Below are 14967 nucleotides of genomic sequence, written 5' to 3'. Positions count from 1 at the left end.
CTTCGAGTAACTGCCCAGTAAACCGCTCTTCGAGTAACAGCCCAGTAAACCGCTCTTCCAGTAACAGCCCAGTAAACCGCTCTTCCAGTAACTGCCCAGTAAACCGCTCTTCGAGTAACTGCCCAGTAAACCGCTCTTCCAGTAACAGCCCAGGAAACCGCTCTTCCAGTAACAGCCCAGGAAACCGCTCTTCCAGTAACTGCCCAGTAAACCGCTCTTCCAGTAACTGCCCAGTAAACCGCTCTTCCAGTAACAGCCCAGTAAACCGCTCTTCCAGTAACAGCCCAGGAAACCGCTCTTCCAGTAACAGCCCAGTAAACCGCTCTTCCAGTAACTGACCAGTAAACCGCTCTTCCAGTAACTGCCCAGTAAACCGCACTTCCAGTAACAGCCCAGTAAACCGCTCTTCCAGTAACTGACCAGTAAACCGCTCTTCCAGTAACTGCCCAGTAAACCGCACTTCCAGTAACAGCCCAGTAAACCGCTCTTCCAGTAACTGACCAGTAAACCGCTCTTCCAGTAACTGCCCAGTAAACCGCTCTTCCAGTAACTGCCCAGTAAACCGCTCTTCCAGTAACTGCCCAGTAAACCGCACTTCCAGTAACAGCCCAGTAAACCGCTCTTCCAGTAACAGCCCAGTAAACCGCTCTTCCAGTAACTGACCAGTAAACCGCTCTTCCAGTAACAGCCCAGTAAACCGCTCTTCCAGTAACTGACCAGTAAACCGCTCTTCCAGTAACTGCCCAGTAAACCGCACTTCCAGTAACAGCCCAGTAAACCGCTCTTCCAGTAACAGCCCAGTAAACCGCTCTTCCAGTAACTGCCCAGTAAACCGCTCTTCCAGTAACAGCCCAGGAAACCGCTCTTCCAGTAACAGCCCAGTAAACCGCTCTTCCAGTAACTGACCAGTAAACCGCTCTTCCAGTAACTGCCCAGTAAACCGCTCTTCCAGTAACTGCCCAGTAAACCGCTCTTCCAGTAACAGCCCAGTAAACCGCTCTTCCAGTAACTGCCCAGTAAACCGCTCTTCCAGTAACAGCCCAGTAAACCGCTCTTCGAGTAACTGCCCAGTAAATCGCTCTTCCAGTAACAGCCCAGTAAACCGCTCTTCGAGTAACTGCCCAGTAAACCGCTCTTCCAGTAACTGCCCAGTAAACCGCTCTTCGAGTAACTGCCCAGTAAACCGCTCTTCCAGTAACAGCCCAGTAAACTGCTCTTCCAGTAACTGCCCAGGAAACCGCTCTTCCAGTAACAGCCCAGTAAACCGCTCTTCCAGTAACAGCCCAGTAAACCGCTCTTCCAGTAACAGCCCAGTAAACCGCTCTTCCAGTAACAGCCCAGGAAACCGCTCTTCCAGTAACAGCCCAGTAAACCGCTCTTCCAGTAACTGACCAGTAAACCGCTCTTCGAGTAACAGCCCAGTAAACCGCTCTTCCAGTAACAGCCCAGTAAACCGCTCTTCCAGTAACAGCCCAGGAAACCGCTCTTCCAGTAACAGCCCAGTAAACCGCTCTTCCAGTAACTGCCCAGTAAACCGCTCTTCGAGTAACTGCCCAGTAAACCGCTCTTCCAGTAACAGCCCAGGAAACCGCTCTTCCAGTAACAGCCCAGGAAACCGCTCTTCCAGTAACTGCCCAGTAAACCGCTCTTCCAGTAACTGCCCAGTAAACCGCTCTTCCAGTAACAGCCCAGTAAACCGCTCTTCCAGTAACAGCCCAGGAAACCGCTCTTCCAGTAACAGCCCAGTAAACCGCTCTTCCAGTAACTGACCAGTAAACCGCTCTTCCAGTAACTGCCCAGTAAACCGCACTTCCAGTAACAGCCCAGTAAACCGCTCTTCCAGTAACTGACCAGTAAACCGCTCTTCCAGTAACTGCCCAGTAAACCGCACTTCCAGTAACAGCCCAGTAAACCGCTCTTCCAGTAACTGACCAGTAAACCGCTCTTCCAGTAACTGCCCAGTAAACCGCACTTCCAGTAACAGCCCAGTAAACCGCTCTTCCAGTAACAGCCCAGTAAACCGCTCTTCCAGTAACTGACCAGTAAACCGCTCTTCCAGTAACAGCCCAGTAAACCGCTCTTCCAGTAACTGACCAGTAAACCGCTCTTCCAGTAACTGCCCAGTAAACCGCACTTCCAGTAACAGCCCAGTAAACCGCTCTTCCAGTAACAGCCCAGTAAACCGCTCTTCCAGTAACTGCCCAGTAAACCGCTCTTCCAGTAACAGCCCAGGAAACCGCTCTTCCAGTAACAGCCCAGTAAACCGCTCTTCCAGTAACTGACCAGTAAACCGCTCTTCCAGTAACTGCCCAGTAAACCGCTCTTCCAGTAACTGCCCAGTAAACCGCTCTTCCAGTAACAGCCCAGTAAACCGCTCTTCCAGTAACTGCCCAGTAAACCGCTCTTCCAGTAACAGCCCAGTAAACCGCTCTTCGAGTAACTGCCCAGTAAATCGCTCTTCCAGTAACAGCCCAGTAAACCGCTCTTCGAGTAACTGCCCAGTAAACCGCTCTTCCAGTAACTGCCCAGTAAACCGCTCTTCGAGTAACTGCCCAGTAAACCGCTCTTCCAGTAACTGCCCAGTAAACCGCTCTTCGAGTAACTGCCCAGTAAACCGCTCTTCCAGTAACAGCCCAGTAAACTGCTCTTCCAGTAACTGCCCAGGAAACCGCTCTTCCAGTAACAGCCCAGTAAACCGCTCTTCCAGTAACAGCCCAGTAAACCGCTCTTCCAGTAACAGCCCAGTAAACCGCTCTTCCAGTAACAGCCCAGGAAACCGCTCTTCCAGTAACAGCCCAGTAAACCGCTCTTCCAGTAACTGACCAGTAAACCGCTCTTCGAGTAACAGCCCAGTAAACCGCTCTTCCAGTAACAGCCCAGTAAACCGCTCTTCCAGTAACAGCCCAGGAAACCGCTCTTCCAGTAACAGCCCAGTAAACCGCTCTTCCAGTAACTGCCCAGTAAACCGCTCTTCGAGTAACTGCCCAGTAAACTGCTCTTCCAGTAACTGCCCAGTAAACTGCTCTTCCAGTAACTGACCAGTAAACCGCTCTGCGAGTAACTGCCCAGTAAACCGCTCTTCGAGTAACTGCCCAGTAAACCGCTCTTCCAGTAACTGCCCAGTAAACTGCTCTTCCAGTAACTGACCAGTAAACCGCTCTGCGAGTAACTGACCAGTAAACTGCTCTTCCAGTAACTGCCCAGTAAACCGCTCTTCCAGTAACTGCCCAGTAAACCGCTCTTCCAGTAACTGCCCAGTAAACAGCTCTTCCAGTAACAGCCCAGTAAACCGCTCTTCGAGTAACTGCCCAGTAAACCGCTCTTCCAGTAACTGCCCAGTAAACTGCTCTTCGAGTAACTGACCAGGAAACCGCTCTTCGAGTAACTGACCAGGAAACCGCTCTTCGAGTAACTGACCAGGAAACCGCTCTTCGAGTAACTGACCAGGAAACCGCTCTTCGAGTAACTGACCAGGAAACCGCTCTTCGAGTAACTGCCCAGTAAACTGCGCTTCGAGTAACAGCCCAGTAAACCGCTCTTCGAGTAACAGCCCAGTAAACCGCTCTTCGAGTAACTGACCAGGAAACCGCTCTTCGAGTAACTGACCAGGAAACCGCTCTTCGAGTAACTGACCAGGAAACCGCTCTTCGAGTAACTGCCGCCATAACTTAGATTAATCAGCAATGATTGGTTTTGAGGAGTTGTGCAGTTAATGGATAGTCAGCAGCAATTTTAACTGAAAACAAGACAGTGAGCTACCTGAGCAGCTGAGTAGAAGAATAAGTTCATCTGTGGGCTGGTGTCTGGGTCTGGGATGGAGCACTAGCCGAGTCTGATACCAGGGACGGGACATTGGCTGGGACGGGGCACTGGCTGGGACCAATGTCTGGAATCGGGCGCTGGCTCAGATACGGCACTGGCCGAGACCTGCGTCTGGGACGGAGCTCTGGCCGAGACCTGCGTCTGGGACGGAGCTCTGGCCGGGACCTGCGTCTGGGATGCGGCACAGGCCGGGACCTGCGTCTGGGACGGAGCTCTGGCCGGGACCTGCGTCTGGGACGGAGCTCTGGCCGAGACCTGCGTCTGGGACGGAGCTCTGGCCGAGACCTGCGTCTGGGACGGGGCACAGGCCGAGACCTGCGTCTGGGACGGGGCACAGGCCGAGACCTGCGTCTGGGACGGGGCACAGGCCGAGACCTGCGTCTGGGACGGAGCTCTGGCCGAGACCTGCGTCTGGGACGGAGCTCTGGCCGAGACCTGCGTCTGGGATGCGGCACTGGCCGGGACCTGCGTCTGGGACTGAGCTCTGGCCGAGACCTGCGTCTGGGATGCGGCACTGGCCGGGACCTGCGTCTGGGACGGAGCTCTGGCCGAGACCTGCGTCTGGGACGGAGCTCTGGCCGAGACCTGCGTCTGGGACGGGGCACTGGCCGAGACCTGCGTTCTGGACGGAGCTCTGGCCGGGACCTGCGTCTGGGATGCGGCACAGGCCGGGACCTGCGTCTGGGACGGAGCTCTGGCCGGGACCTGCGTCTGGGATGGGGCACAGGCCGAGACCTGCGTCTGGGATGGGGCACAGGCCGAGACCTGCGTCTGGGATGGGGCACAGGCCGAGACCTGCGTCTGGGACGGGGCACAGGCTGAGACCTGCGTCTGGGACGGAGCACAGGCCGAGACCTGCGTCTGGGACGGAGCACAGGCCGAGACCTGCGTCTGGGACGGGGCACAGGCCGAGACCTGCGTCTGGGACGGAGCTCTGGCCGAGACCTGCGTCTGGGACGGAGCTCTGGCCGAGACCTGCGTCTGGGACGGGGCACTGGACGAGACCTGCGTCTGGGACGGAGCTCTGGCCGGGACCTGCGTCTGGGACGGGGCACTGGCCGGGACCTACTCTCTGATGGGATTGGTGCAGTCTGTAACCCCCTACTCTCTGATGGGATTGGTGCAGTCTGTATCCCCCTACTCTCTGATGGGATTAGTGCAGTCTGTATCCCCCTACTCTCTGATGGGATTGGTGCAGTCTGTATCCCCCTACTCTCTGATGGGATTGGTGCAGTCTGTATCCCCCTACTCTCTGATGGGATTGGTTCTGTCTGTATCCCCCTACTCTCTGATGGGATTGGTGCAGCCTGTCTCCCTCTACTCTCTGATATGATAGGTGCAGTCTGTATCCTCCTACTGTCGGATGAGTTTGGTACAGTCTGGCCACAAGCGGTTTGAGGTTACGTTTCCATCATGCTTTATCTGGATTAGTCTGCCTTGGATCAGGAGTGGGTGGATTTTATCCAGTGACTCATTGCAGCCCCAATGGGCCTCCTGTTCTGGAAAGGTTTAATGATACAAGAGAGTAACTGTAAGGAAAGGTTTGTATGATTTCATCTCTGGTGAGAGTGAAAAAGGGTCTGTGGGGTGTTTTGTTCTTTTAGGCTCAATAGCGGCAGGGTGGCACACTGCTTAGCACTGTTGCCTCAAACACGAGGGACTCGGGTTCAATTCTGACCTTGGGTAACTGTGGAGTTTGCACTTTCTCCCCGTGTGTGCGTGGATTTCCTCTGGGTGCTCCGGTTTCCTCCCACAGTCCAAAGATGTGCAGGTTAGGTGGGTTTACAGGGATGAGGTGGGAGAGTGGGCCTCGGTCAGAGGGGAAGTGCGGACTTGATGGGCTGAATGGCCTCCACTGTAGGAATTCTATGGCTGTTGCATTCTGTCTCTCTCTCTTAGCCTCAGCACTGCTTTGCGTGTGGTTTCTCTCAGGTACTGGCCTATTCCTGTGTGTACAGTTACTATAATCAGGATACTGAAAAGATGGATATAATGGAACAGCAGACGGAGAACTTGGAGTTACACACCAATGCCCTCCAGATCCTTCTGGGTGAGTCACAGTTTACTCGTTGGGGTGAAAGATTTGTATAAATTTTAAAAGATACACCAATATTGTATTTGGGCTTCTCGTTAATTTGGGAAATGTTGACATTTTCAGTACAGAAGGAGACTATTCGGTTCATCATGTCTGTGTTGGCTCTGAGCAACCCCAAATTGATCCCACTGTTCTGCTTTCTCCCCAGTAACTTCCTCTGTGTCAAATATTTCACCAGTTTTCCCGTAAATGATCCAACGGTCTTTACCTCATTCCTTCACAGCAGCAGAGAAACCTGTAGGTAGAAATATTTCCCAACTATCCTCGTTCAACTGCGACCATTTTCATTTGATAACCACTTGTCACCCACTGCAAAGAGAAAGGTCTTCCCATATTCACCTTATCAAAACATAATTCAAAAATCATCTTAAATTTCCCCTGACTCTTCCCAGAATGGAGTAGAAATAATTCCGGGACCTCCAGTCTCTCCTGGCATCAGCCTAGTGAATCTATACTCGAGAGTCTTTATACTTTAATGTCCTTTCTACAATGGGGTGTCTCTTACATGAAGGCAGTAGGAGGCAGAAGTTGAGTTATTATCATCCCCCCCCATCAGGGACCCGGGTTCGATTCCTGGCTTAGGTCACTGTCTGTGCGGATCTGCACATTTTCCCTGGACATAGTGGGGTTCCTCCAGGTGCTTTGGTTTCCTCCCACATGTCCCAAAAGACAGTTAGGTGAAATGAACATTCTGAATTCTCCCTCCATGTACCCAAACAGGCGCTGCTCATTGCAGTGTTAATGTAAGTCTACTTGTAAGTCCAGCCTCCCCGGACAGGCGCCGGAATGTGGCGACTAGGGGCTTTTCACAGTAACTTCATTGAAGCCTACTCGTGACAATAAGCGATTTTCATTTTCATTTTTTCACTTGTGACGCTAATAAAATATCTCCTTTTTAAAATGGAAAGCCTGGCATTATCCCTGTACATGTTGATAACCTGATCAGAGAATCTAAATAGGATATTCAAAAGCTTCAAAACTATGTCAGATCAAGCACATGGATTTTCTTCCATTTGGGATCACCTGCATGCAGCAGATAACTGACGTTCCAGTATATACTCGGACTTGTAGAGGGGAAATTTCTCATCCCTCTGTTCAAATCCTTCCTTGGTTCTATCTGCTCCAGCCTCACAAATCTCTATATGACCATAAGACACAGAAGCAGAATTAGGCCACTCAGCCCATCGAGTCTGCTCCGCCATTCAATCATGGCTGATATTTTCTCCTGCCTTCTCCCCATAACCCCAATCCTCTACATAGGGAATATAAGGGGGTTGGTTAACTCAGTTTGTTGGACGGCTGGTTCATGATGCAGAGCGAGGCCAGCAGCATGGGTTCCATTCCCGTACCAGCTGAGGTTATTCATGATGGCCCTGCATTCTCAGCCTTGCCCTTCGCCTGTGGTGACCCTCAGGTTAAATCACCACCAGTTAGCTCTCTTTCAAAAAGGGAGAGGGCAACCTCTGGTCCCCTGGGATTTTGCCGATTTTCATGGGAATATGGCAGAGAAGCAGACTGGATGTAGAAGATCAGCTGTGATCTTATTAATTGTTGGAACAGGCTCCTCCTGGACCTGTTTCTTATGTTCTATTTCTCCAATTTCTGCCTCTTGTGGATCTCCGATTGTGGTTGTGCCTTAAACACCGAGGCCCTCAACTCTAGATTTCCTTCCCTAAACCTCCTCAACTCTCTACCTCTCTCTGTCTGACTTTCAGATCCCCAAAACCTACCTCTTCAACCGAGCTTTTGCACTGATATCTCCTTTGGTGTCTCAGTATCTCATTTTACCTGACGGTGCTCCTGAGATGCACCTTGGGATGTTTGACTGTGCCTCAGCTGCCTATTGTAAGAGAATGAGAAGTGTCTGTATCTGAAACATGATCTTGGTTTTCCCAGAGGAAACCCTGCTCCAATGTGTGGACCTGGCTTCTTGTATCCGCCTGTTGAAGCCAGAACACTTGAACACGGGGCTGGAACTGATCCGCAGGATACAGGAGAGACTGCTCGCCATTCTCCAGCACTCAACACAGGTAACTGAGGCTGCAAGGAACAAGTGAAATATTTACAACTCTCTCAGGAATGCTAAAGCTCACTCTCAGCTGCTTTCCCCACATTATATGGAAAGCAAGACAGGTGACTTACTCCCAGCATCTAGCAATGCTACTCTGTAACCAGCTGACATTTCAGAATGGAGAAGTTAACTCTTGTCTGCAGTTTGCCCTCCTGATCAGTACGCAGTGATTTTCTGGAAGTGTGTGTGTGTGTTGGTGTGTGGGTGTGTGTGTATGTGTGTGGGTGTGTGTGTATATGTTGGTGTGTGTGTATGTGTTGGTGTGTGTATGTGTGTTGGTAGGTGTGTGTATGTGTGTTGGTGTATGTGTGTTGGTGTGTGTGTGTGTATGTATGTGTGTTGGTGTGTGTGTGTATGTGTGTTGGTGTATGTGTGTTGGTATGTGTGTTGGTGTGAGTGTGTATGTGTGTTGGTGTGTATGTGTGTTTGTGTGTGTGTGTGTGTTGGTGTGTGTTTGTGTGTGTGTGTGTGTGTTGGTGTGTGTGTGTGTGTTGGTGTGTTATGTGTGTTGGTGTGTGTGTGTTGGGGTGTGTGTGTGTGTTGGTGTGTGTGTATGTGTGTGTGTGTTGGTGTGTATGTGTGTGGTGTTGGTGTGTGTGTTGGTGTGTGGGTGTGTATGTGTTGGTGTGTGTGTGTGTGTTGGTGTTGGTGTGTGTGTGTGTGTATGTGTGTTGGTGTGTGTGTGTGTGTATGTGTGTGTGTGTGTGTGTGTGTGTGTGTGTGTGTGTGTTGGTGTTGGTGTGTTATGTGTGTTGGTGTGGTGTGTGTGTGTGTTGGGGTGTGTGTGTGTGTTGGGGTGTGTGTGTGTGGTGTGTGTGTGTAGTTGTGTGTGTTGGGGTGTGTGTGTGTGTTGGTGTGTGTGGGTGTGTGTGTTGGTGTGTGTGTGTGTTGGTGTGTATGTGTGTTGGTGTGTGTGTGTGTGTTGGTGTGTTGGTGTGTGTATGTGTGTTGGTGTGTGTGTGTTGGTGTGTGTGTTGGTGTTATGTGTGTTGGTGTGGTGTGTGTGTAGTTGTGTATGTTGGTGTGTGTGTGTGTGTATGTGTGTTGGTGTGTGTGTGTGTGTGTTGGTGTGTTTGTGTGTGTTGGTGTGTGTGTGTGTGTGTTGGTGTGTGTGTATGTGTGTTGGTGTGTTATGTGTGTTGGTGTGGTGTGTGTGTAGTTGTGTGTGTGTTGGTGTGTGTTGGTGTGTGTGTGTGTGTTGGTGTGTGTGTTGGTGTGGGTGTGTGTGTGTGTTGGTGTGTGTGTGTGTGTTGGTGTGTGTGTGTATGTGTGTAGGTGTGTGTGTATGTGTGTTGGTGTGTATGTGTGTTGGTGTGTGTGTGTGTGTGTGGGTGTGTGTATGTGTGTTGGTGTTGGTGTGTGTGTGTATGTGTGTTGGTGTGTGTGTGTATGTGTGTTGGTGTGTGTGTGTGTGTGTGTTGGTGTGTTATGTGTGTTGGTGTGGTGTGTGTGTGTATGTGTGTATGTGTGTTGGTGTGGTGTGTGTGTGTATGTGTGTTGGTGTGTGTGTGTGTATGTGTGTTGGTGTTGGTGTGTGTGTGTATGTGTGTTGGTGTGTGTGTGTGTATGTGTGTTGGTGTGTGTGTGTGTATGTGTGTTGGTGTGTTATGTGTGTTGGTGTGGTGTGTGTGTTGGGGTGTGTGTGTGTGTTGGTGTGTTATGTGTGTTGGTGTGGTGTGTGTGTGTAGTTGTGTGTGTGTGTGTTGTGTGTGTTGGGGTGTGGGTGTGTGTTGGTGTGTGTGTATGTGTGTGTGTGTTGGTATGTGTGTGTGTGGTGTGTGTGTGTTGGTGTGTATGTGTGTTGGTGTGTATGTGTGTTGGTGTGTGTTGGTGTGTGTGTGTTGGTGTGTGTGTGTGTTGGTGTGTGTGTGTGTGTTGGTGTGTGTGTGTGTTGGGGTGTGTGTGTGTGTATGTGTGTTGGTGTGTATGTGTGTTGGTGTGTGTGTGTGTTGGTGTGTGGGTGTGTGTGGTGTGTGTATGTGTGTTGGTGTGTGTGTATGTGTGTAGGTGTGTTGGTGTGTGTGTGTGTATGTGTGTTGGTGTGTATGTGTGTTGGTGTGTGTGTGTTGGTGTGTATGTGTGTGGTGTTGGTGTGTGTGTTGGTGTGTGGGTGTGTATGTGTGTTGGTGTGTGTGTGTGTGTTGGTGTTGGTGTGTGGTGTGTGTATGTGTGTTGGTGTGTGTGTGTGTGTATGTGTGTTGGTGTGTGTGTGTGTGTATGTGTGTTGGTGTGTGTGTGTGTGTGTGTTGGTGTTGGTGTGTTATGTGTGTTGGTGTGGTGTGTGTGTGTGTTGGGGTGTGTGTGTGTGTTGGGGTGTGTGTGTGTGGTGTGTGTGTGTAGTTGTGTGTGTTGGGGTGTGTGTGTGTGTTGGTGTGTATGTGTGTGTGTGTGGGTGTGTGTGTTGGTGTGTGTGTGTGTTGGTGTGTGTTGGTGTGTTGGTGTGTGTATGTGTGTTGGTGTGTGTGTGTTGGTGTGTGTGTTGGTGTGTTATGTGTGTTGGTGTGGTGTGTGTGTAGTTGTGTATGTTGGTGTGTGTGTGTGTGTATGTGTGTTGGTGTGTGTGTGTGTGTGTTGGTGTGTTTGTGTGTGTTGGTGTGTGTGTGTGTGTGTTGGTGTGTGTGTATGTGTGTTGGTGTGTTATGTGTGTTGGTGTGGTGTGTGTGTAGTTGGTGTGTGTGTGTGTGTGTGTGTTGGTGTGTGTGTTGGTGTGGGTGTGTGTGTGTGTTGGTGTGTGTGTGTGTGTGTTGGTGTGTGTGTGTATGTGTGTAGGTGTGTGTGTATGTGTGTTGGTGTGTGTGTGTGTTGGTGTTGGTGTGTGTGTATGTGTGTTGGTGTGTGTGTGTGTGTGTGGGTGTGTGTATGTGTGTTGGTGTTGGTGTGTGTGTGTATGTGTGTTGGTGTGTGTGTGTGTGTGTGTTGGTGTGTTATGTGTGTTGGTGTGGTGTGTGTGTGTATGTGTGTATGTGTGTTGGTGTGGTGTGTGTGTGTATGTGTGTTGGTGTGTGTGTGTGTATGTGTGTTGGTGTTGGTGTGTGTGTGTATGTGTGTTGGTGTGTGTGTGTGTATGTGTGTTGGTGTTGGTGTGTGTGTGTGTATGTGTGTTGGTGTGTTATGTGTGTTGGTGTGGTGTGTGTGTTGGGGTGTGTGTGTGTGTTGGTGTGTTATGTGTGTTGGTGTGGTGTGTGTGTGTAGTTGTGTGTGTGTGTGTTGTGTGTGTTGGGGTGTGGGTGTGTGTTGGTGTGTGTGTATGTGTGTGTGTGTGTGTGTTGGTGTGTGTGTGTGTTGGTGTGTATGTGTGTTGGTGTGTATGTGTGTTGGTGTGTGTTGGTGTGTGTGTGTTGGTGTGTGTGTGTTGGGTGTGTGTGTGTTGGTGTGTGTGTGTGTGTTGGTGTGTGTGTGTGTTGGGGTGTGTGTGTGTGTATGTGTGTTGGTGTGTATGTGTGTTGGTGTGTGTGTGTTGGTGTGTGGGTGTGTTGTTGGTGTGTGTATGTGTGTTGGTGTGTGTGTATGTGTGTAGGTGTGTTGGTGTGTGTGTGTGTATGTGTGTTGGTGTGTATGTGTGTTGGTGTGTGTGTGTTGGTGTGTATGTGTGTGGTGTTGGTGTGTGTGTTGGTGTGTGGGTGTGTATGTGTGTTGGTGTGTGTGTGTGTGTTGGTGTTGGTGTGTGTGTGTGTGTATGTGTGTTGGTGTGTGTGTGTGTGTATGTGTGTTGGTGTGTGTGTGTGTGTGTATGTGTGTTGGTGTGTGGTGTGTGTGTTGGTGTTGGTGTGTTATGTGTGTTGGTGTGGTGTGTGTGTGTGTTGGGGTGTGTGTGTGTGTTGGTGTGTGTGTGTGTGGTGTGTGTGTGTAGTTGTGTGTGTTGGGGTGTGTTGGTGTGTATGTGTGTGTGTGTGGGTGTGTGTGTTGGTGTGGGTGTGTGTGTATGTGTGTTGGTGTGTGTGTGTGTGTTTGTGTGTTGGTGTGTGTATGTGTGTTGGTGTGTGTGTGTTGGTGTGTGTGTATGTGTGTTGGTGTGTTATGTGTGTTGGTGTGGTGTGTGTGTAGTTGTGTATGTTGGTGTGTGTGTGTGTGTATGTGTGTTGGTGTGTGTGTGTGTTGGTGTGTTTGTGTGTGTTGGTGTGTGGTGTGTGTGTTGGTGTGTGTGTATGTGTGTTGGTGTGTTATGTGTCTTGGTGTGGTGTGTGTGTAGTTGTGTGTGTGTTGGTGTGTGTTGGTGTGTGTGTGTGTGTGTGTTGTGGTGTGTGTGTGTGGTGTGGGTGTGTGTGTGTGTGTGTGTTGGTGTGTGTGTGTATGTGTGTAGGTGTGTGTGTATGTGTGTTGGTGTGTGTGTGTGTTGGTGTTGGTGTGTGTGTATGTGTGTTGGTGTGTGTGTGTGGTGTGGGTGTGTGTATGTGTGTTGGTGTTGGTGTGTGTGTGTATGTGTGTTGGTGTGTGTGTGTGTATGTGTGTTGGTGTGTTATGTGTGTTGGTGTGGTGTGTGTGTGTATGTGTGTATGTGTGTGGTGTGGTGTGTGTGTGTATGTGTGTTGGTGTGTGTGTGTGTATGTGTGTTGGTGTTGGTGTGTGTGTGTATGTGTGTTGGTGTGTGTGTGTGTATGTGTGTTGGTGTTGGTGTGTGTGTGTGTGTATGTGTTGTTGGTGTGTTATGTGTGTTGGTGTGGTGTGGTGTGTTGGGGTGTGTGTGTGTGTTGGTGTGTTATGTGTGTTGGTGTGGTGTGTGTGTGTAGTTGTGTGTGTGTGGTTGTGTGTGTTGGGGTGTGGGTGTGTGTTGGTGTGTGTATGTGTGTGTGTGTGTGTGTTGGTATGTGTGTGTGTGGTGTGTGTGTGTTGGTGTGTGTGTGTTGGTGTGTGTGTGTTGGTGTGTGTGTGTTGGTGTGTATGTGTGTTGGTGTGTATGTGTGTTGGTGTGTGTGTTGGTGTGTGTGTGTTGGTGTGTGTGTGTTGGTGTGTGTGTGTGTTGGTGTGTGTGTGTGTGTTGGGGTGTGTGTGTGTGTATGTGTGTTGGTGTGTATGTGTGTTGGTGTGTGTGTGTTGGTGTGTGGGTGTGTGTTGGTGTGTGTATGTGTGTTGGTGTGTGTGTATGTGTGTAGGTGTGTTGGTGTGTGTGTGTGTATGTGTGTTGGTGTGTATGTGTGTTGGTGTGTGTGTGTGGGTGTGTGTGTATGTGTGTTGATGTGTGTGTGTGTTGGTGTGTGTTGGTGTGTGTGTGTGTTGGTGTGTGTTGGTGTGTATGTGTGTTGGTGTGTGTGTGTGTAGGTGTGTTGGTGTGTGTGTGTGTGTGTGTTGGTGTGTGTGTGTGTGTAGGTGTGTTGGTGTGTGTGTGTGTGTGTGTTGGTGTGTGTGTGTGTACGCTGAGGCAGGGTGGGGTCTCCCATGGCTGAATATTCTGTCAGTACTTAGCGGTCTGAGATCAGTCATGACCAGGCGCGATGCCACTCGACAGCTGTATTGTCAGGGGGGCTGTACCCTGACATGTTCACAGCAAGAGGAATGAGTGACTCGTCTAACAGATAATTCAATTAATAAATAGATGGGAAGAGGGTGAAATTGCTCATTTTCACCAAAAGAGCTTCATTTCAATCAGAGTGCAGCCCAATGTCCAGGATGAGAAAGAGGCAGCTTTTGTTCACAGATACCATGCACGATTCAAGTGACAGAATGAGTTACAGCAGAGAGAGAGAGGGTGCGTTCAAACAGCCAGTCTGATCCAAAACGCAGTGTGCCGTGGCGCAATGTGGCCGCTAGAACCCCGGTCCTGGGATCTACCCAACTTGCAACGCCTTGAGATCTAACACGATCTCACGAGACGTTACAATGTAAATCACGCCATTGTGGGTGGGATCACTTTTTGGCAAATCAGCGTATTTAAGCAAGACAGCTCGTCTCACTTTAATATTCAGTTTCCCAAGTCAGTCAAGGCATTGGGATCTATCCCCTTTGCCTCGGAGATCTCTGGCAAGCACCGTTCAGTACTGGTCCCCAGGTGGAATGGCACTCATGGGGATCTCCCAGGGGATTGGAGGCCTCCAGATGCATGCCCTTTGGGCAGGATGGTACCATGGCGTGGGGGCAATCAGGCTGGGGCTGCCCTGTACAGATGCAGGGACCCCCCATAGTGAATTGGGGGGGGGATCTGGTGAGCGGTGCTCCTCAGTGCAGAAAACGGGGCCATGTGTGGCTTTGGCTGCGCCTTTCTCACTCAGGCCCCCTATCTAACCCGAGTGACGTTCAATAGCGTTTCCCGGTGCTGCAAGCAGCGGGAAACATGTAGCTAAAACTGCTCGCTATTCCCATTTAGATAAATCACGGACAGCATTTCCAATTCACAATGCCATTACGATGAAATTCGTGCACGATGGGAGAGAATTCAATATAGGCTGAGATGGTGAAAATAGGTCAACATCACTGCTTGCTGTGATGACTTGTTGAAGATTGTGCTGCAAGTAATTTAAAGATATACATGAAATAATTAATGTGAAGTCTGCTATTTCAGGATTTCCGAGTGGGGTTTCAGCCAAAGCAGGGAGTGGATCAGAATGAGGTTCAATCCACAGACCTTTCAAACACCGTGCCATCCGATTCCACCAAAGAGTAAGTCCATGAACAATATGCAGCAATTGAGACATGATAGTGTTATGGAGCAGATCTGAGCATGAGAAATATTCTGGGGTGTTATGGAGCAGATACTGAGTGAGCAATATTCTGGGGTGTTATGGAGCAGATACTGAGTGAGCAATATTCTGGGGTGTTATGGAGCAGATACTGAGTGAGAAATATTCTGGGGTGTTATGGAGCAGATACTGAGTGAGCAATATTCTGGGGTGTTATGGAGCAGATACCGAGTGAGAAATATTCTGGGGTGTTACGGAGCAGATACTGAGTGAGAAATATTCTGGGGTGTTATGGAGCAGATACCGAGTGAGAAATATTCTGGGGTGTTATGGAGCAGATACCGAGTGAGAAATATTCTGGGGTGTTA

The 14967-nt window shown here is 50.1% G+C and overlaps 1 protein-coding gene across 2 annotated transcripts in view; it reads left to right on the top strand.

Moving 5' to 3' along the window:
* LOC119966977 (cullin-9) overlaps nucleotides 1–14602 on the top strand; it is a 176785-nt gene extending 162183 nt beyond the window's left edge. For both annotated transcript variants that reach the window (XM_038798952.1, XM_038798951.1), the window contains exons 32-34: nucleotides 5755–5872; nucleotides 7814–7947; nucleotides 14482–14602. In XM_038798952.1, coding sequence (XP_038654880.1) covers nucleotides 5755–5872; nucleotides 7814–7947; nucleotides 14482–14583 — 354 coding nt within the window. In that variant the 3' untranslated portion in view covers nucleotides 14584–14602. The remainder of the gene's footprint in view (nucleotides 1–5754; nucleotides 5873–7813; nucleotides 7948–14481) is intronic.
* The last annotated feature ends 365 nt before the right edge of the window (nucleotides 14603–14967 follow it).

This window comes from Scyliorhinus canicula, chromosome 6, assembly GCF_902713615.1.
Source record: "Scyliorhinus canicula chromosome 6, sScyCan1.1, whole genome shotgun sequence".
NCBI classification, from domain to species: Eukaryota; Metazoa; Chordata; class Chondrichthyes; order Carcharhiniformes; family Scyliorhinidae; genus Scyliorhinus; species Scyliorhinus canicula.
Note: the sequence above shows the minus strand (reverse complement) of the source record. Positions and strands in the feature narration are given on the sequence as shown.